The sequence below is a fragment of the Lissotriton vulgaris genome, chromosome 9 (genome assembly GCF_964263255.1).
Source record: "Lissotriton vulgaris chromosome 9, aLisVul1.2, whole genome shotgun sequence".
NCBI lineage: Eukaryota > Metazoa > Chordata > Amphibia > Caudata > Salamandridae > Lissotriton > Lissotriton vulgaris.
The window spans coordinates 362,956,631-362,983,938 of NC_141697.1; the positions used below are offsets into that span (position 1 = coordinate 362,956,631).

Here is a 27,308-nt window from a genome sequence, read left to right on the forward strand (position 1 = left end):
ACAAGCTACAGGGTAAGCTTGGTCATTATGAAGAATGGTGCGTAAGTGTTGCAGAATCCTTACATGTACGTGCAGCTTAGTGCTGCCAATATATTGCAGACCGCAGGTACATAACAAGACGTAAATAGCATTTTCAGTCTTACAATTATAGCTGCCAGAAATTGCCACCTCCTGATTGCTGAATGGAGTCTTATAGTGAGTCATATTTACTCCAAATTTGAATGCCCGGCAGCTACTACATTTACGGAAGCCAGGTGTAGGTTTAAGTCATATGGATTTAGTAATGGCCTCAGGACTAGTCTTATCAAGCACTCTGCCCATTTTATTGGCTCGTCTGAAAGTAACAACAGGGGTGCAAGGTAAGTTGAGACTGAGTATGTTATCCGTGCGTAAGATCTGACAATTCTTCCTTATTATGGCCTTGATCTTTCTCACCTCTTTGCAAAAAGTAGTGATAAGCCTAGGGTAGCTATTATCTATCTTTTCTCCGATCTCAGCGGGCAAGCCACCCTCTGCTACAGGGTCATCTCTAATATTTTTAAAAAGACTAGCACGACTTCTAGTTTTTGCCTTCTCTACAGCCTGATTTAGTAATCTGTCAGAATAACCTCGAGCTTTTAGTATGGTCAACATTAATTCAAGGCATTTGTCAAAATCACTATTGGAGCTACATATCCGTTTAAGCCTTAGTATCTCCCCGTATGGAATACTAGCAATTAGATGTTGAGGGTGGTGACTCGTGGCATGGAAAATAGTATTTCCCACCGTCGGTTTTCTGTGTAAGGATGTTTCAATTCGGGAATTTTTAATGTATACCTTAACATCCAAAAATTCTACACTGTTCTTATCAATGTGTGACGTGAAATGAAGATTAAAATCATTTTTGTTAATTTCATCCACAAACAAAAGGGCTTCAGATTTGTCTCCCTGCCATAGAATAAATATATCATCGATGTAACGCAGGTAACATATAATCTTTTCATCAACCTAGGTCTTGTGATGTGCCATGAGCACCCATTCCTCTCACCAGCCCACGTGTAAACACGCGTAGCTGGGGGAGAAACAGGAGCCCATCGCAACACCACGCAACTGTTTAAACATGTCTTTACCAAACAAAAAATTGTTATTATTTAGGCACCATTCCATTCGTTTCACAATCACCTTATTATGTTCGTGGTATTCACATGATCGTTTGGATAGAAAGTATTTAGCAGCAGATATTCCTTGGTCATGATTGATGCTAGTATAAAGTGACTCAACGTCATGCGTCAAGAGCCACATATCATCACTCCATTCCAAATCGTCAATTTTGTCCAGAAAATCGCCAGTATCCTTTACATAGCTTGGTAAATCTTTGACCAAGCCCTGTAGGAAAAAGTCAATGTATTGGCTAACATGTTCTCCAACACTTTTTATAGCCGATATTATTGGTCTACCTGGAACCTGTGATATTTCCTTATGAATTTTTGGGATAAGGTATAGAATAGGAATAATTGGAAAATCAATGTTCATGAAGTTAAACTCATCTTTAGAGATCAAGCCTACCATCCTCCAAAGAGATAGTAATTTGTATAAGGTTTCTTTGGCACTGGAATATTCCTTATGTGTCGTTTTAGCATAACACACACCATCATTGAGTTGTCTCTGTACCTCCATAATGTAATCCTTTTTTCGGCCAGATTACTAGATTGCCTCCCTTATCCAAATTCTTTATAACAATTTCATTGTTTTTGCCAAGTTTTTTCATCAGTTTCAAATATTCCCTCTTCTTATATTACATTTTCTTTCTCATTTGATTATATTTACATGTCGTCTGTCGATATAACTTTTTGAGGTCATTGATTATGCAGTCATGAAACGTATCAAGTGCATCCCTGGGCATTAGAGGGAGAATTTAGACTTGGGTTTAAAGGGACTGAGTCATGCTCCTTTTTGTGATATGTTGATTTTGCTAAGTTGTTGTTGAGTCAACAGGACTACATCTGGACCGTCAGGTTGAGAGGCAGTAGCATCATTAAGATCATGCATCAGGAGTAGAGTGGGCACATCGGCTGATAGTAATTTGTCTCTAGTATTGTCCTGATCATTGATAGACATTTCTTTCACAGATTTCAGGGCAAATAATTTTTGTAGTTTTAGCTTTCGGATAAAGCAATATATATCAATCTGCATATTGGCATAGTTTAAGCTTTGTCCTGGACAAACATTTAGGCCCAATAAAAGCAACTGTTGTTCTGCCTTAGTTAGGACAATTGTGGACAAATTGACAATATTATTATTTTCCAATGATATATATATATATATATATATATATATATATATATATATATATATATATATATATATATATTTCAATCCGTGATACCACTGCAGCAATCAGTTTGTCGCACTAGCTTCAGCTAACACATATATGTATATTATCCAATAATATTAAATTCAAATGATCTTAGTAAGTACCAGAACTTTATTGTTTTCTTCTCTGTAGCATCCATTTTAGGCACGTTTGCCAATTTTCACATCTCCATGCTGCAGTGCCCCTCTCCAACTAATTATTAACATGATGGCCATCGTGGAATAGTAAAACAATAAACGTATGTAGAATACCATTCCTAGATGATCACCTTATTTAGAGTCAATCAAAGAGCAGTACAGCAGACCTGGGGAGCATACTTTGAAAAGAGAGTTTGACAAACAGATGCTGCAGAAAATAAAGCAAACATTTTTTCTGAAACGTCCATTTTCAGATGCTTGTTTGTCAGCACTCCTTCCACTGTGAAGACTGAATGTTCAATGGTTGTGAAATAGTGCCCAGTGCCTTCCAAAAGATGCAAAGGACACATCCAATAAAAAGGGCGAGAATAAAATTATTTTGGGGGCGGATTAAAGAGGTGAATGACAAAGTCCAAAGCCAACGGCAGAAGGTCAGGGGCAAAATAAGCAAATGGCTAAAAGTGGCTGGCCTAAAGCCCAAAAAAATCTTCCGTTGGATCCCCACCGAAACAAGAAAAACGGTCACCCACGCACTGGTCACTAGCCGACTGGATTACGGAAACACCCTTTACGCCGGAACCACAGCTAAACTACAGAAAAAACTCCAACGCATCCAAAACACCTCAGCCAGACTCATACTAGATATCCCCCGCCAAGATCACATCTCCGGTCACCTGAAAGACCTCCACTGGCTCCCCGTCAACAAGAGAATAACGTTCTGTCTCCTCACCCACGCACACAAAGCCCTCTACGACCTAGGACCCGAATGCCTCAACACGCGACTGTCCTTTTACACCCCCACCCGACAACTGCGATCGTCCAATCAAGCCCTCGCCGCGATTCCGCGCATCCATAGATCCACCATGGGAGGTAGATCCTTCTCCTTCTTAGCGGCCAAAACTTGGAATTCTCTCCCCACCCACCTCCGCCTTACACAGAACCACCTCTCCTTCAGAAAGCAACTAAAAACTTGGATATTCGATAAGTAAAATACCCCCCCCCCCCCCCCCTCAAGCGCCTTGAGACCCTCTGGGTGAGTAGTGCGCTACACAAATCTTTGAACTTGAACTTGAACTTGAAGCTTTAAAGTAAGTATAGTACACAATATTTGCCAGGAATTATGTAAAAGCCATATATGTTAAACCTCAGTCCCCCAGCCGCTATCAGCGATCAGCCATCGTACCCATACTTTGATTTGAATATCATTTTTTGGAAGAAATATACACACTGGACTTACAGTATCCTCGAAACTTGAAGAAGCATTACCATCCAATTATAACACTGCATTACCTTTGAAACCATTTCATCCTAGTAATTTATGAACATGCATTTGCAATATAATTATGGCCCTGATGAAGCGACTTGCAGTCGTGAAACACGTTGGCCTCAACCAAGAGTATTGTAAAAACTGAAAATAAAATATTATACTAATCTAATACTCATCTATTGAATCTACATTACCTTTCAAAGACCTCATAAACAGGCAGTGTTATTTGCATTGAACACAGGAGAGGAGGGTTTAGTCATGTAATTTCTTTTGAGGTCTAGTGTCAAGCCCAATAGAGGGGCTATCGCTTTGCATTAAACCTCAGCAGTTTTTGCATAAACTGACTGAAAAAGTCACCATAGAATTAACGAGACGCCGTTTTTGGGGAGTACCCTCCTAAATTTTATTGTGACTTTCTAAGGGGGTCTGAATTGAATCTCCGGACTTGGTATTTATTTCGACAGCCCATCGCAGTTAACTAGGGCTCTGGGAGCTATGAGAAAAGCCACACTGTTTGGGCCCTGACGCTTTTGGACAATACATTTCTACTGATCATATTGTCACTTTTTCTATAGCTTGCCATTACGATTTTGCCCTGAAGAAGTCTGTGGCTGATTCCACGCTAAGACGAAACACGTGTTGGCTAGGACCTGTTTTGAAGTGTGTTTTAAAGGAACAAAGAAGACAAAAGAAGAACTCTTGAGACTACTTTTGTTGTGGACTGTGCCTATTATTTTGAACAGTTTTTGCTCAGGATATTACATCCATATTTGCAATTTTTATGTAGTTAGATTAAAAAACAAATTAAAGGGGGAGAGTAGAGAGCAAAAATCAGGATAACGAGAGACCTGCGAAAGAGTGAGAGAAGTATGAGTGAGAAGGAGGTGCAGTTAGGAGGAAGGGTGGATCACGATATGGTTCCTTCAGAAAGGAGTGAGCTCAGAATTAAGTATGAAGAAATTAGGAAAAGATACAGTGGAGGCTGTGAGAGAAGATAAAAAACATTAGCTAAGTAAAAGAAGAAGGCTAGATAACCACTAGAGTACAAGGCAGATAAAAATTCTCTGTTTAGAGAAGGCGGCAACTAAATACAACACGGTGATAGATATGTTTCCTAATTCAGGAGTATTTCCAAGTATATCAAACTCTTAAAGGAAAAAGGAAGTATCAAGATAGGAAAAGAATCAGGGTGTGGGGGTGGCTTTACCTGATGGAGTGAAATATTTAAGAGTATCATATCAATCAAGCATCAATGTCATGCCCCTGGTGTCTTGTCCAGGAGAGGGATGTATGACGTTACAACGCATGCTTTTACCACGCATGCCTTTACAATGCGGTTTTTACAATGCATGCCTTTACAACGCATAGTGCTTTGGGGCGCTGGATAGTGAATAGTTTAATTTACTATTCCAACTCCAGTCCCCGTGGATAGTAGGGAAGGTGTTGGATTGTAAATGAAACCTATTTCCTATCCTAGAGCGCCCCCCAGCGCAATGCGTTGTAATGGTTTGCGTTGTAAAAGTTGCGTCGTAATGGTAGTGCGTTGTAAAGGTTGTTTACCCCAGGAGAGGCTTAGTGAATGTTGTGTTGAATTGTTACATGGTTAAACTCATGCAGAACAGATTTACTGAGAGCAGAAGGGATATGGAAAGGAATTTGAATTGGTTTAAGCTGTTAGACAGAGGTAATAGATGATGACAATTTGAAGAAAATATATAGATATTGTTCATACAAAAAAGGGACCTTCTTACTCTATGTCATGGCAACCATAAGAATATAATGGCACAATCAGAAGCCTTACTGCATCTTTGGCTACTGATGTTTCATTGCGCTACCCACAATTCAAAGCAATTTCATCTAACGCAAACAGCCCATACGGTTTAGGGCCTTGCATCAACTTATACCAAGCACTCACCTGGAAGACATATTTCTACTGTTTTTAACCAGTCTGCAAGGCGCCATAAAATACCAACATATGAAAACAAGTGCAACACCCCTTTTTGACTATGTGCTTACAACCTGAGCCTTAAAGTCAGATTGTTTTATTTTACACTGCCCATGTTCCTTTTCCACTGTTTCCTCTCAGACCTTCCTTGTGTTCAAAGTTTACATAGTTAGGGCCACTAGAATCATACGATTAGCTCTGGCTGACGCGTTCTTCACATAAAGATAGATTTACAAGACGTAGCACATTAACATCTGACATATAATTTTCAGATTTTAACAAAATAATGTTTGCTGCTCAAATGGATCAAAAATCACAAAAACAATATCACACATAGTGCAGCATAGTGACACCAAACCCAGTGCATATGTAACTGATCACCTTTCAATTGCTCGTTGCTTAATCAAGTTTTACCTTTTAAACTGGTACTACCGAGGAAAAACTGTTGCCCAAATCCTATTATTAGTGTAGTAACACCACAAAGTAGTGCAACAACATGACCACAGAATGTGCCACATAACTTGCCTCACCTTGCAGCACAATTTAGTCAACACTGCCGCATTGTATGTGCTTTATTGCTGTATAATTTCAGTGGCCGTGAACATAATATGCCCTTTATTGATACTTTGTAATATAGGACCTTTTGCTGGCCTTGGCTCTCGACACAATGTTTTCCAGGCATTTTAGATTTGTTTTGCGGCTAACAACATCTCCAGAGCATACACAGCAAACAAAGTTATCTTTTGCAGTTATTTTGAGTTAATTTGTTACCACATAGAAGCCAGCGCCTCATGTAAGGAAAATAAGCAAATACTGATCATTTCTTCAAAATGCTCGCTTCTGAGCAGTGACACATTACACTGAGGCTCTTCCTGGCCTGGGGTGCAGGAAAAAGAAAAAGGCTTTTATGGAAAGAGAATCCTAAAGTTACACTTGTCTCGGCCTCTTTAGCACCCACGGAAAATACTTCCGCCCCTCACCAGGCCTGGCACTGTTTGTCTGCCCGTGAACTCTGGTCTTTGCTGAATAGCAGCATACATGGTTTGTAAAACCAGTTTTGTGTGTGCTGAGCTATTTTTGTAGCGATGTTTACTTACTTACAGCACACGTGGCAGAGACAAGTTGTGAGACAAGCACTACAGCCGCCGCACTTCTCCCCAGGTATATATTGCGAAGTCAAAACTGCCACAATTTACCTGGAGAAAAATGCCTCGTACATAACAGAATATGGCAACGCCAAAATCTGTATGTTATGCCCCATTTGTAACTGGTCTCATAGTTACTGCAAACGGTAAATTCTATTGCCACGCATATACCAATTACAATTTGTGTGATAAACATCACACCTCACGCATTTTCTTCTACTAAATGTCAGCAGCTAAAACCTGTCGAAATGTACAAGGGCACATACAAGCCAGTAAATAATCTGACGTTTTGTTGCGTTAAGCACCAAAATCCAAACATTAACCCAATTTTTGGGGCAGTTATAGTAATTGAGACGTTATTGTTTTTTCAACCCTTCTTAGAGCCCCTGCAGCTCCACTCTGCCTATTGCTGGGAGAATTACCCCCCCCCCCCCCCAATTTAGCACCAGTTACGCTTCTGCCGAATACCTTAACATAAGCCAACTGTCGGAATACAGGGTGTAATAAATAGGGCACCCTTTTACGGGCCAATACGAACTGTCAAAGTAAACAACACTCTGCATGCTGGGGGGCCTGAACTCATATGTAGTTTTAAAGAAAAACTACAAGTCCCAGAACACAGTGAGCTATTAGCTACAATTCATGACTGGATGAAGTTGTCACATACATGGTATACATTAGAGTGTGGAAAAAGATCCTTTCTGCACGAATATGTAGGATCTCCATGTGGCCCCACATCACCGGAACACCACTTTATACCACTTGTGAAATTTGCTTTTAGATATTGTTCTCACATGTATTGGCTGGTCCAAAGGACTCAAACAAAATTAACAGACTACAACTCCCAGAATGCTCTGATATGTGAAATCAAAGTACAAGAAGGGAAAGGCGGCGTTCCTGTGACGTGAGCCATCCGGCCACCCTACATCTATCAGCAGTTAAAAGATGTTGGAAACAAAGTGAAGCAGCATGCAAGCTGTTGGCATTTGAAGTTCTCTGTCACATCATTCCAGCGATGTTCTGAAATGAGTGATTTTGGATTGAGAGGCAGTTCCAGCAGCAACACTTCTCTTCCGAATCAATTATACTAATAAGAGGGGAGGACCACCCAGCTGAGGCTGCTTGTGCTAAAACTCGTGCTGAAGTTCAGAGAGCCCTCCTGATTGGCTCCAGTCTCTCTCGCGCACCAGGACTGCCAGAGTGCGCCAAAGGGGTGTTAAGACCAACACACGTTGTTTTGTTGATTCTGGTGGAGGTGTTCCCTGCACAGTGCCCCGCAGCCTCGGAGTGGCAAAGTCGAACATCAATCACACACTGCCTGAATCAGCCCACACCAAATGTGCAAAGTAGTAACAGCAGCAAACACTCAGAAAAGATGAGCGGAAAACAGCTGAGGCTCGTGCCGCATCCAAGACAAAGCCCCCCAACACGTCCCCATTGCTACAATATCCTATAGCCTGATGGATGCAGGGACGTCATAAACGCAACGCATACACAAACAAATCAAATATAAATAATGCAATACAACCCACACACGCGCCGCTGCAACTGGCATGCTTTGAGGGAGATCGGCGTTATCATGGCAAAGCGAAAAACATGATAGATAACATTTTCAGCGATCTGGCTGCGATCTGTACTCGGTGAAAGCAGCCACAGCTAGCTGTTGCTGGGGTAGCGCAACCCACATAACAGCACAGAAGATGAGGAATGAGAAACAGGCTCTGGAGAAAACATGTTTTTTTCCTTTACCTTGCAGATTCTGGACTCGGATGTCGCTTATCTGTCCAATCAGCTCCTCCCGCTGGAACCAGTCCCATTCGTGCCCGGCCATGGGGGCTATCCAGGGTGAAATGATAAATGCTGCAAACACACACCAAACGGTTCAAAGAGAGCGTGGCGCCGGAGGGGTCCTGTTCCTGTGCCTGGGGGAGGAGGGCGGGGGGCGGCCGCTTCCCAGCTCAGGGAGCAGAGCGGGAGGGGGACGGCCAGCGCGCGCAGGAGCAGCCCTCGGCCATCTCCCGGGACCGGAGAGGAGGGAGCAAGGAGTGCAACAGTGGAGCAGTGATGGGAGGGCGAGAGTACGGGACCAGGAGCAGGGAGAGGGCACGAGCGTGGAAGGGGGTGGAGTGACCTGTCGGCAAAAGCAGCGGAAAGTACCTGCTCCGGAGAGAGGGGCTGGCAGCTCCCTGGCGGGGCAGCGTGGGTTTGCTTATAGAGAGCTAAAAAGCTGCAGGAGCCTCAAAGAGAGAGGGGGCATGGAGGAGGGAGGAAATAAAAACTGCAAGGAGAGGGTACGCTCAAGACAAGGGTTGTGAGAACGTGATGTTTTGCTTCTGTGGGAGGGGAAAGTCAGGGCAGGGCAGAGGGGCCGTTCATGGCGCGCAGGGGCGCACATGGCATTAGGCAGGGGCAGAGAGAGGCGAGCTCTCAAGCATCGCGGGCACCGAGGGCTATTTTGATTCTATTAAGGAGGTGGCTGATGTGCTGCCAATGTGGGACTAGGCAGGGGGAGCGAATCTGCGTGTTCCCGCACCCTGGCACCCGACGGGGCAAGCTCGAGAAAGTGACAGCTACAGGGGAGACAAACAGCTGGGGGTCGCTCAAAGTTAGGAGAGGAATAGAATAGGGCACTGGTAATGGGCCATTATCAAGCAATAAAGGAGAGTTATTCCACTCCAGACCGGAGTGAGTGAGTCAGCGTAAAGAGAGAAAAGTCTTCTCCATGGTCGAGGTCAGGCGGTACGAGCTACCTCCCGCAGGGCGCGGGAAGAGAGAGGGGTACCCTCTTCAGGGGGAGTGAGCGCCGAGGGCGGTAGTTGGGCTGGGGAAAGCGCGGTGGTACACCGCCTCTGTCGCGGTCAGGGCGAGGTAAGTGAAAATGAGCCAATGTAGTATACAAAGGTAGGGACCGAAGATGTAGTCTGGCGGGCGAGCACCGATTCCTGTGTGGGACTTGAGGTTCCCACGCACATTGTGATGCCACTTGTGACCTGCGCACCTGCTGCTGACGCAGCTCTCTGTTTACAAGGATTCCAGTCGGGGCCGAAGTTCGCAGACATTCGGTGAACATGTGATGAAAACAAAGCAAATCCACCGAGAGACGCCACAGACACTCCCCTCGCAGACAGCAGTCACACCCCGCAGACACAGGCACTCCCTTTGCAGGCACCAGAACCCCCGCCCCAAGAGCATGATGCTGTCGTCGTTGACAGAGGACTTTCTCATACAGTAAACATACCATGCACATTCAGCAGGCCTTCTTGGTATAGCCAGCAAACACTCCCACAGGCAACATAAACTCCATTTACTGACAGCAGACACACTCGCACAGGTAACATAAACTGCCATCGCAGACACCAGACGCTTCCTAGCACAGCAGCACACTCTCCACTTAGAGCAGACAACCCCTTCACTCATAGCAGAGCCAACACATTATTAAGTACAACCAGTGCTTTAAATGGGGGAAAAATAAGTGCAGGTACTCATTAAATTGAGCTAGGGGCGTGGACAGTGGGCGGAGTTAGACATGATACAAAAACACTTCTATAGAGTATTCAGGTTGTCCTTTCATTGTCCCGGATAGTGGCCTCAAACTTTCCATTGTGCAGATTAACAACTAAAACCCCGAATGAGCCAAGCCATCAACAGTACTTTTAGCTCTTTCAGGCTAATAATCAATGTGCTCTAGGACGAGAGAGACTCTGGCACTTACACCTTTTTGCAGGACAGAACAAAACCTGTGAGAAATGTATCAATCCAAACGAAATGTGTTAACTCATTATATAAAATGAAGTGAAATACCAAATGTTCATGTTTTCTTGTTTTGTAATATTTACAGCTTCTAAATATCATAATATTTCTAATGTTCCTACTTCGTTGCATTTGGTGCAATCCCTAAATATTCAAGGGTGCACACACACACACACAAACAAGCATTCCAGACATTTCTTTCCAAATACGTCCTGATTCTGTTCCTCTCAAACCCACACTCTATGTTTTCACATCTCTGAGCTCGAGATCCCACCCGCACTTACCTCTCTCCCGTTTGTAGCTAATTTTGTCCCACTCTTGTTACCCCAATTGTATCCTATCACTCTCTCTCATCACTCTTTCTATTTCTAATCTGCCCTCTCCGCGCCTCTCTATCTCTTTCCATAACCGTCTGGATGCCTTCCATATCTCTGTTTGCACTTACCGCTTCTGCCTCTCTACCTTTTCCTACTTTAAACTCTCTGCTTCTCCCACCTCACTCTTCACCTTCACTCACCCCCATTTTCCCTCCTCTCCCCTCGGCAGGTGCCCCCCCCCCACCAGAGAGATTGCAGTGGCAGACAGTGAACACTTCAGGGTCCAGAGTATGTGCAGAGTCCAGCAGGGTAGAGGTCAGGGGAAGAACAATATAGGCCTCCAATGGTAAGGCCATTTGACGTCCCCCACCTCACCTGGGCCCCAGGAGGCTGCTTAAGACATCCTCACCACCTCATCCCCGCCCCGCCCATCAAGGACTCAATGTCCCAGTGGGTGGGATGAAATCACAGGGACAAGTGAGTCATGTGAAAGACGGTCAGACTCCAGTGGGAGGCCAAGGGGTGAAAATGGCCCTTTGTGCCTGCGTTCCTCTACGGACCCAGCATCGATGTCTGGCAGCCAGGTGATGAGGACAAGGAGAGGGTACATCTGTGTAGGAAGTGAGCAGAGATCCTCTTTCCCCTGCAGCAGGCCTCCAATAGGCTGTTCAGGCCCCATCGGGCTGCTTGCCACAGCCGGAACCAGTCCAGTGCCCAATTTATTAGTCCGACCCTGAGTACCGGTTCTCTCCTTGACAGTGGAGAAGTGCCAGTACTTGGCCCGGTAAATTTAAAAAGTGCCGGTACTCGGTACCGGTGATTACCGGCCCATTTAAAACACTGAGTACAACTTACTTGATAGGAATGACCGGTTTTAACATAGGAAGTAGATGAGCATAGAAACGCTACACACACATTATACACACAGAGATATTCAATGAAAAAACAAAGGTTTAAGATTAGTTATAATTAGTAAAACTTTATTTAATATTTGTGTACATAACTAACTTAACCTCCCATAGAAATTCAAAAGTTATACTTATAACTTTGCTATAATTTGCACCTCACCCAAAACATGCTATAACTCGCACACCTTCGTACATCATGTGGAGAACTCGCTAACCACACTAAGTAAACTATAAGTCGGGCCTTCCCCATGCACTGTTTATACCCATTCATATTATTCCACTTATAACCAGAGCCACTAGGATTATGCTGCAGGAGAGGGCCAATTATACAGCAAGCTTGAGTAAATTATGCAGCAAGAAAAGCCAAATTTTATGGCACGACACGGAGGCCATATTATGCAAATCTCCTTTATTGCCACAGCTCAGCAGCAACAATTGAATAACATAGAACTTCAATGAACATTCTAGACAAGTATAAAGTCCCATGGAGACCATCCATCTTCCTTCTTTGTTGCTCAGAAAGATAAGTCTACTTTCAGGCATAATGCTTTATAACCTTTTTAGGTCTCGTGACCTATCAATGCGCATGCGCATTGAGCGGAGCGAGACTATAGGGCTTTAACCAGACTTTAACTAACTGGCGATTTGGTGCGGTGCCCGTGCGCTTTTGACCTAAAATGCGCGTGCACATCATCAAATCGCCATCTGTTCCCTCAGCCGCACTCCTCCAACACCTTTGAAGTGAAGCTTAGCTTCACTTCAAAGGCCCCTGCTGCTTCACACCCTCATCGCCGCTCTCCCCGCTCCGCCCCATCCCCTGCCCGCCGTGTCGCATTTCTCCTCCCCCCCTCCCCACAGCAATGCCCTCCGTCTTGTTTTATTGGGGAAACATCATTTACAGCGAAGTCTTTTCCACGAATGACGTTATCAACGATCCACACACCCCGCAAACGTCTCTTCAACGCGGGTGCCTTCCACGACCGTCTTTACCACGCAAGTGGTATTCCTTTTGGTCGTCCTGCTTGTAAGTTCTGCGTGTTCTTGGGGGGTTGGGGGCGTCTCCCCCCCATAAAAAAATAAAAAATAAAACGAGCAGGCTAAATACATTAAAAAAACGCACTACATTGTCATTTAAAAGTAAAAGAAAAGAGCCGCAGCAAAGACGTGGCGTGTACGTCATAATTGTAGTCCTTTTTTAGTTTTGGTAGACGTGTTTTGACGCATATTTCCATGGTGGATGGAAGTAAGAGCTGCTGAACGTAACGTTTTTTAAATGCGATGTTAGAACTTGCGTTCTAAAAAGCTGCGTGGTAAAGCCACTTGCGAAGTAAAATTCGCGTGGTAATGCCATGCAGAGTATTTGTATTCGTGGTAAAGTCATATATTCGTTTTTTTGTAGCTTGTTTGTTGTTGTATTTGGTGCATGTAAAGCGTACGTATGTTAAAGCGGTGGTACCAACCTTTTTGTGAGTATTTCTTTCATGTTCTGACTGTGCTTAAAACGGAATTACCATGTTATGTAGCAGTCTCTCACTAGCATGCGCATATCACACATTCCTAATATTCCGTACATGCAGCAGCCTTTTTTCCATGTGGTTACAGCGCCAGAGACCTCGATTTGAACTACATTTTCCTGGATTGCTATGACAAACATATTTTTATGTAAAGCGAGATGGTTTAAGCCACGAATACTGATTCTCATGACCTACAGAGCCGGAAATGTGTGTACTCACTAGCCAAGCAGATGTAGATCTTTTACGTGCCATTACTGTACACTTATAGATGTTATTTTTGAGAAATGGCCGTACTGGTCCATTAAAGACATAATCGCCATGCCTATGTATCTGTTCTTTAAAGGACGATTGTTAAAAGGTCGTCAAATTGGTGTATTAAAGACTGACGTTATTTGTAATAAGTGCCAGCGCTGCACCATTGAGATGAATGACCTTACATTTTGCCAATGCAGGTTCATTGAAGAGTGACTCTGCTAATGTGATACGACTGCTGGTTTGCTAAATTATTGCTCAGAATAGTCTGACTTGTTGACATTTGCCAGTACACCCTTTGGAAAAGCGGGCATGCACATAATCACATCCAGTCATTTGCTGTCCATTGGATACTACTCTGCAGTACAGTTACCCTCTTCTGGGACAGGGTCATGTAAAATGCTTTTAACTGGTATGCTGTCACTACGGCACATGCGTTCATTATTGGGAGTAGATGCATGTACTTGATATCTCGTGATTCACGTTTGTTATTTGCTGAAGTGTTTACACATTACGTTTCTTTATCCTGCTACCTTTGCGGTGTCGTCATTGACGCACGTGTCCTGTCTGTCCATTTGTATGTGTGAATTTGAAGAATTACAAGGACAGTTTGACAGCTGTCTTAATCCATTATCCGTTGTTTCTAAAATTGCTATGTTGGCTCTCAGTTGCAGAGCCGAATATGCATCCAAGTTGAAAGAAAACTATACTGTTTTTGGTCTGTCTTATGCTGCAAGTGGGTGTTTATTACCTTTGTGTCGATTTAGCTTACAAGCTGTAAGCATCGCATCAATGTGTCTCCAGTAAAATATGCTTTTTGAGCACAAATGTTCCAAGGAGTAGAAACAGCACAACTCTCTTCGCTGTGCGCTCCGTGCTGCAAAGCCCACAACCCCCCTCCCCTCCGACAAACTTTAAGAAATCCAGGAATGCTGCTGATTTCATCTCAGTCGTTAAGATCCCGCAGCGTCTCAGAACCAGCGTGCTTTTTTTTTTAGTCATGCCATAAGTATGCGCTATATCCGCATCCACCAGCACATCCACCACCACTTCCACCACCACTTCCACCACCACATCCACCACCACCACATCCACCACCACCACATCCACCATCACCGCCACACCCACCGCCACACCCACCGCCACACCCACCGCCACATCCACCGCCACATCCACCACCACATCCACTGCCACATCGACCACCACATCCACCACACCCACCACCACCACATCCACCACACCCACCACCACTACATCCACCACCCCATCCACCACCACCACCCCATCCACCACCACCACCGCATCCACCATCACCACCGCATCCACCATCACCACCGCATCCACCATCACCACATCCACCGCATTCACCACCACCACATCCACCACCACATCCACCACCTCATCCACCGCATCCACCATCACCACTGCATCCACCATCACCACCGCATCCACCATCACCACCGCATCCACCATCACCACATCCACCACATCCACCACCACCACATCCACTGCATCCACCACCACATCCACCACCACATCCACCACCACATCCACCACATCCACCACATCCACCACCACCTCCACCACATCCAACACATCCACCACCACCACATCCACCACCACCACATCCACCACCACCACCGCATCCACCACCACCACATCCACCACCTCATCCACCACCTCATCCACCACCACCACATCCACCCCACCCACCACCATCACTTCCACCACCACATCCACCACCACATCCACCACCACTTTCACCACATCCACCACCACCACATCCACCACCACCACATCCGCCACCACCACCACATCCACCACCACATCCACCACCACATCCACCCCCACATCCACCACCATCACCACCACATCCTGGCTCACTGGCTCTTGGTTACCGAGACCTGGTTAAGACTTTGGTCCAATCCGGATTTAGCTATAGCTCTCCCTCATAATTATCAGATACAGCGTCTGGATAGGAGGGATCAACGAGGAGGAGGGTTGGCTATAATTTACCATAATTCACTTAACTGTTCTATACACGCATTGACAACCATCAAAGGTGCTGAAGCCTTAGCTTTTTGTCTAGGCATCCACGACTCCCTTACTTTTTCTGGCGCTCTTATCTATCCCCCCCCCCCCCCGGCTCTCCTACGGAGTTTCTTGAAACTGTGGGAGATGCACTGAGCGATCTGGTGCTTAGATATTCACATTTTATGGTGCTAGGAGACTTAAATCTGCACTTAGACTCCCTTAAAGAACCAGGAGTAGGTAGTTTTATTGACATTATTGATATTCTTGGTCTCACTCTCCGAAATCGAGAACCGACCCATGTAGCCGGACACTTGCTGGACTGTATTTGTTCCAACTCGGCTAGATTAATGGTCAGGCAGCCGCGTCCTCAAATCTGGTCTGACCATTTCTTCATTCCTTTTGATATTGTATCAAATTATAATGTTCCCGCTGCTATCATGAATAATGAAACACGTAACAATACGCATAAACCTAATTGGAAGAAATTTCCTAGCAGACCAGACCTGATAGGAATGTTAAAAGAAGGTACGCCTGTATTAACTGGCGACACTATAACAGATAACCAGAAATTCCGTGACTGGATAGGTTTGGCTGGGGATCTATTAGGACCAGCTAGTACGAAAAATCCAGCTGCCATCAAGGGCAAAAGGAATGACTCGTGGTTCTCGCCGGCTCTGAAGTTAGAGCTGGAAGAAGTGAGAGCACTTGAACGGAGATGGCGTAGGAAATATGAAGGGGCTGCGTGTAATATCTATAAATCAGCAAGAAGGCACTATCATGCTGGGATTAAACTAGCTAAAAAAGCCTACTACCTACAGTCCATATCTACAGCGGGTTCTGGACAAAAATACAATTTTAAAATAGTAAATGACTTCACCAACCCATCGGCCCTGTCACAAGAGATCCCTCCATCTCAGGACCTCTGTAACTTGATTGCCGATTATTTCGACAACAAGATTGTTGACATTGTGAAGACATTTCCTTTGCCATCTTCTTCCCTATGTAGCTTAGAACGGGCAGAGGGAGTTGAGACAATCAGGAGGACTTCGCGTCTTGAGTCCTTTACACCTGTCTCCCTTGAGGAGACTTTTAAAGCCATTCTGGCCAGTAAGTCTGGATCTCCTTTTGATCCATGCCCACCTTTGGTTTTGCAGACATCGGTGGAGGTTGTTAATCCTATTATCAATAACATCATAAATTCATCGCTAGCCACAGCTGTAATCCCCACTTAATGGAAGCTGGCAGCAGTTAAGCCCCTCCACAAAAAAGCCCTAGCTGACCCAACGATCCTCTCCAATATGCGACCTATATCCCTGCTCCCGGTGGTGTTCAAACTGGTGGAAAAGTTCGTTAACAGCCAACTCACGAGCTATTTGGAGGAGAATAACATCTTACATCCCAACCAGTCTGGGTTTCGGTCAAAACACTCTACTGAGTCTGCCCTGTTGTTTACAGCAGAGACCCTACGCATGGCCATAGACCAGGGAAAGAAGGCTGTCTTGATTTTATTAGATCTGTCGGCAGCCTTCGACATGGTCTCACATAGCATCTTAGTGGACCAGTTGGTGGCCGCAGGAATAGGAGGAACGGTCTTCGGTTGGCTTAAGAACCTCCTGAATAATAGACGCCAAATTACAATCCTGGGCAAATTCCAGTCAGAAGCTAAGGTCATCAGCTCCGGGGTCCCTCAGGGCTCGAGGTTAAGCCCTGTTCTTTTTAATCTATACATGGTACCCCTGATTGAGCTAATTGCATCATTTAACATCAGTACAATATCATATGCAGATGAAACTCAGCTTATTCTGGTATTGGATGGGGAACTGCTGGGGGCGGAGGAAAACCTGAAGAATTGCCTAACAGCTACATTTAAATGGATGACTGATAATCATCTTAAATGCAATTCTGGCAAGACAGAGATCTTGCCTTTTGGAAATCAAAATCTGTTTTCCCCGAAAAACTGGTGGCCTGACGATGCTGAGGCCCCCCTGACACCATTTCATCTGCTCGAAACCTGGGCATTAAATTTGACGACCAACTGTGCTTTAAACAGCAAGCAGTGGCCGTAGCCGGTATGTGTTTACACACAATCAAATCTTTGAGGAAGTTTTTTGATCTTCTTCCTCTGTCAGCCAGAAAATCAGTCGCAGTTGCCTTAATTAATTCGAGGCTGGATTACTGTAACAGCCTTTATGCTGGAGTCAATAAGTCCGTACTCCATAGGCTACAGATGGTCCAACATGCTGCGGCTCGGCTGGTGCTACATTGGCCCCGTAAGTCATCTGCGTCAGCTGTGCTTAAAACACTGCATTGGTTGTCAGTTGGCAAAGGGATCTTATTTAAGATCCTATTGATCACATTTAGAGCCTTTCTACAGCAAGGGCCTAAATATTTGTGTAACGGCTTCAAACAATACCATCCTACCCGCTGCTTGAGGTCTGATAATCAGAAGCTGCTAATCATCCCCAGATTCAGACTGGCTACCAAAGGAGGAAAATCTCTTTTTGTTTTGGGAGCTAGAGCCTGGAATAAGCTCCCACTTCACCTCAGGTCACTGTCCCACCTAGCACAGTTTAGGAAAGCTCTAAAGACCTGGGTGTTCTCTCTTACAGATGCAGCCTGCATAGCATTGGTGTAAAGTGTAAGCGTCTCCATTGGTCAATCTTTTCCTTAAACCATGCCATCTGGTTTTGAGCGCCAAGATACTCCATGGAGTGATAGACGCGCTATAAAAGTGTCCCCTACATCTACATCTACATCCACCATCACCACCACATCCACCATCACCACCCCACCACATCCACCACCACATCCACCACCACCATATCCCCCAGATCCACCACCACTACATCTATTTGTGTGTGTGTGTGTGGCTCTGTGTGTGTGTAGGTGCAAATGCAATGTTCTTGGATTTTTGTCACAATAAAATACACTGAACATAATCTTCACAAAAGTTATTTACAAACGTTTAAGCAATTGCCATTATAAATTACAATAACTTTTATTTAAGTATTAATTATTTACAAAATTAAAAGCCATTGTTATTTGTAATATCAATACATCTAAGTCACGTAAATACAACACACATTGCATTACAAATGCTATAGGTGTCACATTTGCGAAAGTTAAAACTATTGACATTGTAACTGACAAAGCTATTAATTTTGCTATTTTCAAAACCAACACATAAATAAAAAGTGTCATTTACAATACCAATCGCTCAAACTTTCCTAATGCGAGACCTATTGCATTTCCAATGCTTGTTATACTTGTGTGTGTATATATGCTATCATTACGATATACTACCCTTATATACTACCCTTTTATATGCTTAAAATTCATTATATTCCTTATACCTACCAATTAAAGGGCCAAATTTATGTTCTTTTCCTCTGGATGCCTGTACCCTTGAATACTTGTACATTCCGTTCTCCCCTCTCTTAACGTACTTTCACACCCCTTTTAGGGACTAATCTCTCCCTCTCTCCTCTGGTTCTATTTCAAACCGGATTAGGCACAGACTTATATTTTTCTCCGAACCTCGTATACATTAAAATTCTCTACCCACGCGCTCGCGTACCGCTCCTGGATACGAGCGCCGCGCCTCACACTACCTTCTTTCCCAACGTATCGGGACCGCACTCCCTCATCGGCATTGGGAACCCTCCTGGGCAAGGCTCACATTTCTCTCATTCCTCTCCGCCCCCCTCGGCGCACTTACTCACGTCTGAGGCGGGCCAGATTAGACATTAGAGGAGTGTACCTGGGGTGGCGCCACGCACACTACTACGTGTGTGGTGGCCATTTTAACTCCTTGGGCATCAACAGTCATCTTCAGTACGATCACCATTTTCCTTAATTGGGCTGACCTATACCTGTTACGTACTTCAACAGTTGATTTAACTGTCTCGGTGCCCTCGGTCAGCTGTTAAGACGCTCCGGTAGGAACCTCTGTTAGCATAATATCAAAAACGCCTATATTGGGTGACAAACAATGTTTAAAAAAACACTTCTTGACAAACTCTATTACTATAATATTGAAAGTGATCTTTTGGTGACAAATAATATCTGAAGAAATATTTCCTAATTGATTAATACTATTTGGGTCACATTACTCAATAATATCTGATATTTAATCACAATGTCTACACCCCAAGTTAATATTAAAGGGCAATGGGAGGAGCTAGTAAACAAGGCCCTAGAGAAAGTACTTGGCTCCATTGACGATACAATAAATAAAAAATTAGAATCTTTGTCACAAAAGATCTCCCCACGACCTTCCACTAGCAATCAAGATGCAGGAGCGCATAAGGCTCCACAGAAGAGAACTCCTGGAGGTAAAGAGCCAAAAGGCTCAAAGAGAGCGAAAACCTCCGTCCCTATTTCACGCTCTCTAGGCGGTGACAAGACTGGTGCCACGGGCACCCCATATGGGCAGGAACAGGGCCCGAGCTTCCTATTGATATTGACAGTAATGATAGTTCTGACCCTGAAATCGAACTATCTTGCTCCTCTGGTTTCAACACAGACGTGGAAGAGGCTCAAGCAAGGGGAGCGAGAAGCTCTGAAGAGGCTTCTAAGGCCTCAGATCCTAAAATGGGGCTCTTGGACCCATTCAGAGACCTAATGTTTGCCCCATTGTTAAAAAAAACACCCCCTATCCCCAGAATGGACCCCCTCCCAACACGTGGGAGACTACCTCTCCTTCTGGCTGAGGAGAGAGATCCCAAAGGAAGTCAGAGCTAGACTCCGCTCTGAATGCCCGAGATCCACCCTCCCTAACAAAGTGGCTGCAACTCCCGAATTGGACCCAAAGGTGGTGGTGGCCTTCATAGCCAAAACATCCAGAAGCCCAAGAAAGGGCATGGATAAAGGCCTAAGAACCTGTCAGGACCGTCTTCTTGACACCATTGGTCCCCTTACAAAGATTTTTGAGATGGTTGAATCAATCTATCTGGGAGACTCCCCAATTGACCCTAAGGAGCTCACGGAGTGGGTCCAAAGGGCTATATGCCTTATTGGGAATGCTAACACAGCTATCTCTACAGAGAGGAGGAAAGGGGTGTTGTTAAAGATCGACCCCAAACTAATCGAGCTAGCCAAAAATGACAGAGGGCCGAATTCTCAAGGTTTCCTATTTGGCCAGGATTTTATTAAAGATATGGCCAAATACGTTGGCGCTTTTAGTTCGATACAAAAGTCTCAAAAATAAATAAAAAAAGTATTTCAGGATCGTGTTTTTACCCGGGCCGGGAGAATACAGGGTCGTTTCCCCAGCCGCGGGAACTCTAACACAAGACTCTTTATGGCCCGTGGGAGTGGCAGATTAAACAGCAACTATGGAGGATCTCAACAATTCTACCCTCAGAGACAGAGGAACCGCGGATGTCCCTTCAGAGGTGAGCGGAGACAATGCTCCTTTTTATCAGGTAGGAACCTGGACAGACCTTTCAGATACCCCTCTAAAGGTGGGAGGGAGACTAATTCATTTTTCTGGTAATTGGATTTGGTAACCAAAGATTCTTGGGTTCTAGATACGGTGAAAGGGTACAAATAGACTTTATCAATACTCCTTTCCAGACAAGACACCCTCGAGAAATTACCTTCTCTACCAAAGACATGGCCCTAGTTTCTCAAGAGGTTCAGGAATTACTAACGAAAGGTGCGATCGTGAGAAGCACTCACATAGGCTTCCTCAGCAATGTTTTCTTGTAGAAAAGAAAAACAAGGAAGAAAGACCAGTCATAAACGTAAAAGAATTAAACCAGTGGGTAGTCTACCAGCATTTCAAAATGGAAGACATACACCTTCTAAGGGACATTTTAAGAAAAGGGGACTAGTTAACAAGATTGGGCCTAAAAGATGCTTACCTGACAATCCCAATCTGGGAACCCCACCAGAAGTTTTTCCAATTCATCTAGGAGGGGCAACTATAACAATTTTGCAGCCTCCCTTTCGGTCTATCTTCCGCCCCTTGGTGTTTCACCAAGGTTCTTCGACCCGTCACTGCTTGGCTGAGACAAAGGAGAGTGAGACTGATCATATATCTCGACGATATCCTCATAATGGCTCAATCAAAAAAGACCATTTGACTTCACACAGATCTCACAATACACCTCTTAGAGCATCTAGACTTCATTATAAACTTAAAAAAATCGTGCATAATTCCATCTCAACAAACACAGTTTCTGGGTTTCTTGGTAGACACTGTGAAGGCAGAACTGCGTCTTCCGGGCAACAAAGTAAGTAAAGTGAGGAAATAACTGAGAAAATTGCTTGCTCTAAAGAGCTTCCCCTTAAGGACCCTGTCAACGATCCTGGGCCTACTTTCATCCACAATTCAAGCAATTTTACCAGGCCCCTTGCAATATCGAGCACTTCGAAGATTGAAGGCGAATTCTCAGAGACCGAACCAATCTTACTCCAAAATAGTTTCCCTAGATCAGGAATCGAGAACCGAACTCCTTTGGTGGTTGAAGAATGTAGAAGCATGGAATGGCAGAGCCATTTTTGGGGAGGAACCGGATCTGAAAATAGAATCAGACGCGAGTTTGGAAGGATGGGGAGCGAAATGTGGGAACTCATCAACAGGGCGAGGTTGGACTCCTTAAGAGAAGAAATTGCATATCAACTGCTTAGAATCACTAGCAGGTTCCTTTGCGATTCGTTGTTTCACCCAGAAATCAATGAAATGCTGTGTAACGTTACGGATGGACAATGTGGCCGCAGTACGATATGTTGGCAAACTAGGAGATCCTCATTCCAAGGGTCTAACAGACCTAGCGAAAGGCTTATGGAACTATTGTTTGAACAAAGGAATTACGGTTATAGCGGAACACATTCCTGGGTTGAAGAACGGGGTGGCAGATTGGTACTCAAGAAATTTCAGAGATTCAAGCAATTGGAGACTGGACAGACAGGTATTCTTAGCCATCCAATCCAGATGAGGTCCCTTCAAGACAGACCTATTTGCAGACGGTCTGAATACTCATCTGAAGAATTTCTTCATTTGGAGACCAGACCCTCAAGCTCAAAAGGTAGACGCTTTCCTTCAGGATTGGAGGGGGTTAGCACCTTATGCTTTCCCACCATTTGCAATGCTTTCTCGCCTGTTCCTTCATGCTCGACGTTACCAACAGACCATGGTCATAATAACTCCACTTTGGAGATCTCAGGCCTGGTTCCCAATCATCCTAGAAATGAGTGTAGACTTCCCTACTTTAATTCCTTCTTTCAAGGAAATACTTCTAGATCCAGAGGAAAACATCCACCCCCTTGTAGAGCAGGGTCTTCTAACTCTGACGGAATAGAAGTTTTCAGGAGACGATGGCAAATCCCTGGGCTTTCGCCAAATGCTTTCAGACTCATCTCTGAGTCATGGGCATCATGTACAAGAAAGGCTTATCGATTGGCATGGAACAAATTGGTTCGCTGGTGCTTTCAACGATGTTATGATCCTATTTCAACTGATTTAGTCAACGTTGTTAACTACCTCTTAGAACTTTTTACATCAGGCTTATCTTATAGAACCGTTAATGTTTATCGATCTGCTATTTCTGCTGGTCATTCACTAATTAACGGAATCTCCATTGACCAGACTCTTTTAACCAAAAAGATAATGAGGAGCATGAGAGTATTAAACCCTCCTCTCCCAAGTATACCGCCCTATGGGATGTTACCCTTGGTCTCCGAACTCTATCATCTCGGGGAGATAATACTTCTCTTGCTCTTAAACGCATTTCATTTAAACTTACCATTCTACTATGTCTGGTATCTTTTAGAAGAACCTCAGACGTTAAAGCTTTAGATGTTTCTAGCAGGGCCTTCTAGCCCGAAGGGGTTTGTTTTTATCTCAAGAAAAGAAAGAAGACAATGGCTTCCTCTATCTTTTACCCCTTTTTTCATCAGAATGAAAGACTTTGTGTAGTGCTTGAAAGAGTATGAGAGAAAATAACTACAAATATAAGAATTAATGAATCTCAATTACTAATTTCCTATAGATCCCCTCATAAAGGAGTCTCTTCTCCAACCTTAGCTAGTTGGGTAACAAATGTCATGCATGAAAGCGGTGTAGATATATCTATTTTTGGTGCAAACTCCCTCAGGGGTGCCTTGGCCTCAAAGGCCTTCTTTCTGTGAGGTGGACTGCAAGATAGCCTTAGGGCTGCAGATTGGTTGAATGATAGTATGTTTAAAGCTTGTTACTTCAGACCAATTCCTAATGTGATTAATAATGTTCTCAATGCACTTTAAACTTGCATAATATTGCCTCTGTGTCGTGCCATAAAAATTAGATTTTTCACAGCATGCTGGGCAGAAAATCTGGATTTTATTAAGGACACGGAGGCTAATATTATCCATCCTCTTTGAATGTAAACCCTGTCTTTAATTACAATGATATTACGTTATGTTATTCTTTGCTTTCAGAATAAGAATTTCTATTTCCTTTGGACCTCATCGTGGAAAATTATCCTCAGTTTTATCCCTTTTTCTTCTCCACGTTGATCTTTCCTCGCAGTCTGACAAAGAAGGAAGATGGATGGTCTCCATGGGACTTTATACTCATCTAGAATGTTCATTGAAGTTCTATGTTCTATGTTCTTCAATTGTTGCTGCTGAGCTGTGGCAATAAAGGAGATTTGCACAATATTAGCCTCCGTGTACTTAATAAAATCCAGATTTTCTGCCCAGCAGGCTGTGAAAAATCTAAATTTTCAGCATGTTTTGTAATAATACTGCTTCATTATGTTTTCATTTCTTTAGGGTCATGCCTGCAAGTGCACCACTAATGCATGCGTCTCGCTTGTGATGAGACACTGTTGTTACCAAAAGGGCTTGGAGCCCGCACATTGCTTACCATTTATTGGAGTGCGTAGCACTCTTCTTTAAAGCCTCATAAATCTTTCAGTCAGGCCTAATATAATTTCTGTTCCTCTTTACGGAGCATGGACCAAGCACTGATTAATTCAACTTAATCAGTGCCCTTCATATGCTACTGATTTGATTCAGGTACTATTTTGTACTGTTTAACTTTAAGTGCCCTGCAAATAGGTCTGGCAAAAACGTGTCTGGCAAAAACGTGCCCATCAGAACAAACAAAAGTGCAAAGATTTATGTTTTATAGATAACTTTCTTTTTTTGCCAAGTCTTCCTTTCTCACTTTGCACTTGTGTATTCTTTTGTTTTTGCTCATGGGCGATATTCTCAAAAGATGAGGATTATTTTATTGCAAAGCAACATTGCTTCTTTCTTATGGGTACTTTCTGATTTTATGCTTTAACACATAATTGTGCAGTCCACCCCAACCCTTCCCACTCCAATCCATGACCCTTCAATCCACACCACATCCACCTACACCAATCTGTTCCACTCAACCCAGAACAATCCAAACCACCTCACTCTAATCCAAGCCACTCACCCCAATCCACTTCACTTCAAACATTCACACTCCAATCCCCCATCCCACCCAACTCCAATCTGCAGCAATCCAAAACAATCTGCCCCACTCCAATCCAAAACAAGCAGCCCACTCCAATCTTCTGCACTCCAATCTGCCCCACTCAATCCAAAACAATATGCCCCATTCCAATCTGCTCCACTCCAGTCTAAATCAGCCGTCCCACTCAACTCCAGCCCACTACAACAATCTGCCCTATTCCAATCCAAAACAATCTGCCCTACTGCAATCTGTCCCAATCCAATCTTCAGCACTCCAATCCGAAACAATCCTCCCAACTCCAATTTTTCCCAATTCAATCCAAAACAATCTGCCCCACTCCAATACAAAACAAGCAGCCCACTCCAATCTTCTGCACTCCCATCTGCCCCACTCAATCCAAAACAATATGCCCCATTCCAATCTGCTCCACTCCAGTCTAAATCAGCCATCCCACTCAACTCCAGCCCACTACAACAATCTGCCCTATTCCAATCCAAAACAATCTGCCCTACTGCAATCTGTCCCAATCCAATCTTCAGCACTCCAATCCGAAACAATCCTCCCAACTCCAATTTTTCCCAATTCAATCCAAAACAATCTTCCCCACCCCAACCTGCCCCACTACAATCCGCCCCACCTAATCCAAAACAATCTTCCCCACTCCAGTCCAAAACAATCTGCCCCCCTCCAATCCAATACAATCTACCGCACTACATTCTGCCCATCTTGAAACCACCCCACTCCAATCTGCCCCACTCCAATTCAAAACAATCAGCCCCACTCCAATCTGCCCCACTCAGTCCAAAACAATCAGCCCACTGCAATCTGCCCCACTCTAATTTGCCCCACTCCAATTCACATCACTCCAGTCCACCCACTCATCCCAATTCACACCACTCAAATCCACCCCACTCCAATCCAATCCACCCACACCAATCCAAACTACCCCAGTTCAGCCCAATCCAATCTACCACACGCCAATCCACCTCACCTCATCCCAATGCAATCCACCCTAACCCCTCCACATTTACCCCACTCCCTCCCCAATCCAATGCAAAACAATCTGCCAACTCCAATCCCCAAAAAATCAAATATTTTGTTATGATTTGGCACTTGAAGAGATCCACATAAAATACAAAAAAGATTTTAAAAAGGCAATTCACACAGTATAAAATATACAGACTTCTACATGAGAAAAGGAAGCCATGAAGTAGAAGATAAAAACTCCTCACAGACAGAAAAAGTGCAAATGCACAATTGAATCAATTAAACATTTTAATACAGTACTGGGAGAATGCAAGAAACTATCAAAGCTCAATAAATGCAGCAAATACGTGGTGCCAAGGGTTTTTAGTGCAACACAAATAGAGTACTTCTATTTGTGCCATTTGGCTGTACAAAGCAATACTAAGACTGTAATTCTATTTATACTGTGCAAAATATTTAAGGCTTAAAATGCCCCATTCCACATATGCAATGCCAATTATAGTTAATATAGAATTACAACGTACAATCATATCTAAAACATATTACAATATTGTTTGAAAAATGTAACATTTTTTGCACAAACTATTCCTGATGGCAGTGAAAAGAGGCACTTCCTAGCCTCTGCTACCAAAGTTAAGTTGTACTTTAAGAACAATGGTCTTAGCAATTGCCGTCACAATGAATGTAGGAGAGGACAAACAAATATCACATGATTCAAATCTTGAACATAAATGCCACAAAGATCACAAAGCCTCTCCTCACTAGATAATCCTTATCAGGATCCAGTGATAATTCGTTAGAGAAGCAAATTCAACCTTAACCAAATAGTTCTGTGCACACAATGAGGAAGATTCCACATAATATACAGTTGTGTTTTTTTTACAAATGAAAGTCTCAATTTCATTCTGGGCTTGCTGAGCACACAGTACAATGCCCTTTTATGACTCACTTCATAGATTGATTTTTTAATTAGATTCAAAATAAGCTTTGGGAGGGTGCCATTTCCAACAGACCAATTTCAAACATATCATAAGCTTTCATATAATTTGAAAAGACTGCACCTCTTCCCTTCAAGCAATAACAAAATCATATTTTGAAGGCGACTGGATGGATCCCAAGTCACTATTCAATATGTTATTTCCCCACCTTAGAGCAGCAGCCATGGGAAACACATTTGTAGAGAGGAGCCCAAATTCAAGGAAGAAGGCCGGAGGTACAGCTGGAAAATTCAATTTACAGATTTGGTGCGAAATCTGTCCTTCA

The 27,308-nt window shown here is 43.9% G+C and overlaps 1 protein-coding gene across 1 annotated transcript in view; it reads right to left on the bottom strand.

Annotated features, from left to right (window-relative positions):
• Positions 1-9,087, bottom strand: part of CLMN (calmin) — a 517,285-nt gene extending 508,198 nt beyond the window's left edge. Inside the window, exon 1 of the mRNA XM_086937734.1 lies at positions 8,597-9,087. Within this exon, the coding sequence (XP_086793860.1) occupies positions 8,597-8,678 (82 nt within the window). The 5' untranslated portion in view covers positions 8,679-9,087. The remainder of the gene's footprint in view (positions 1-8,596) is intronic.
• Positions 9,088-27,308: the final 18,221 nt, after the last annotated feature.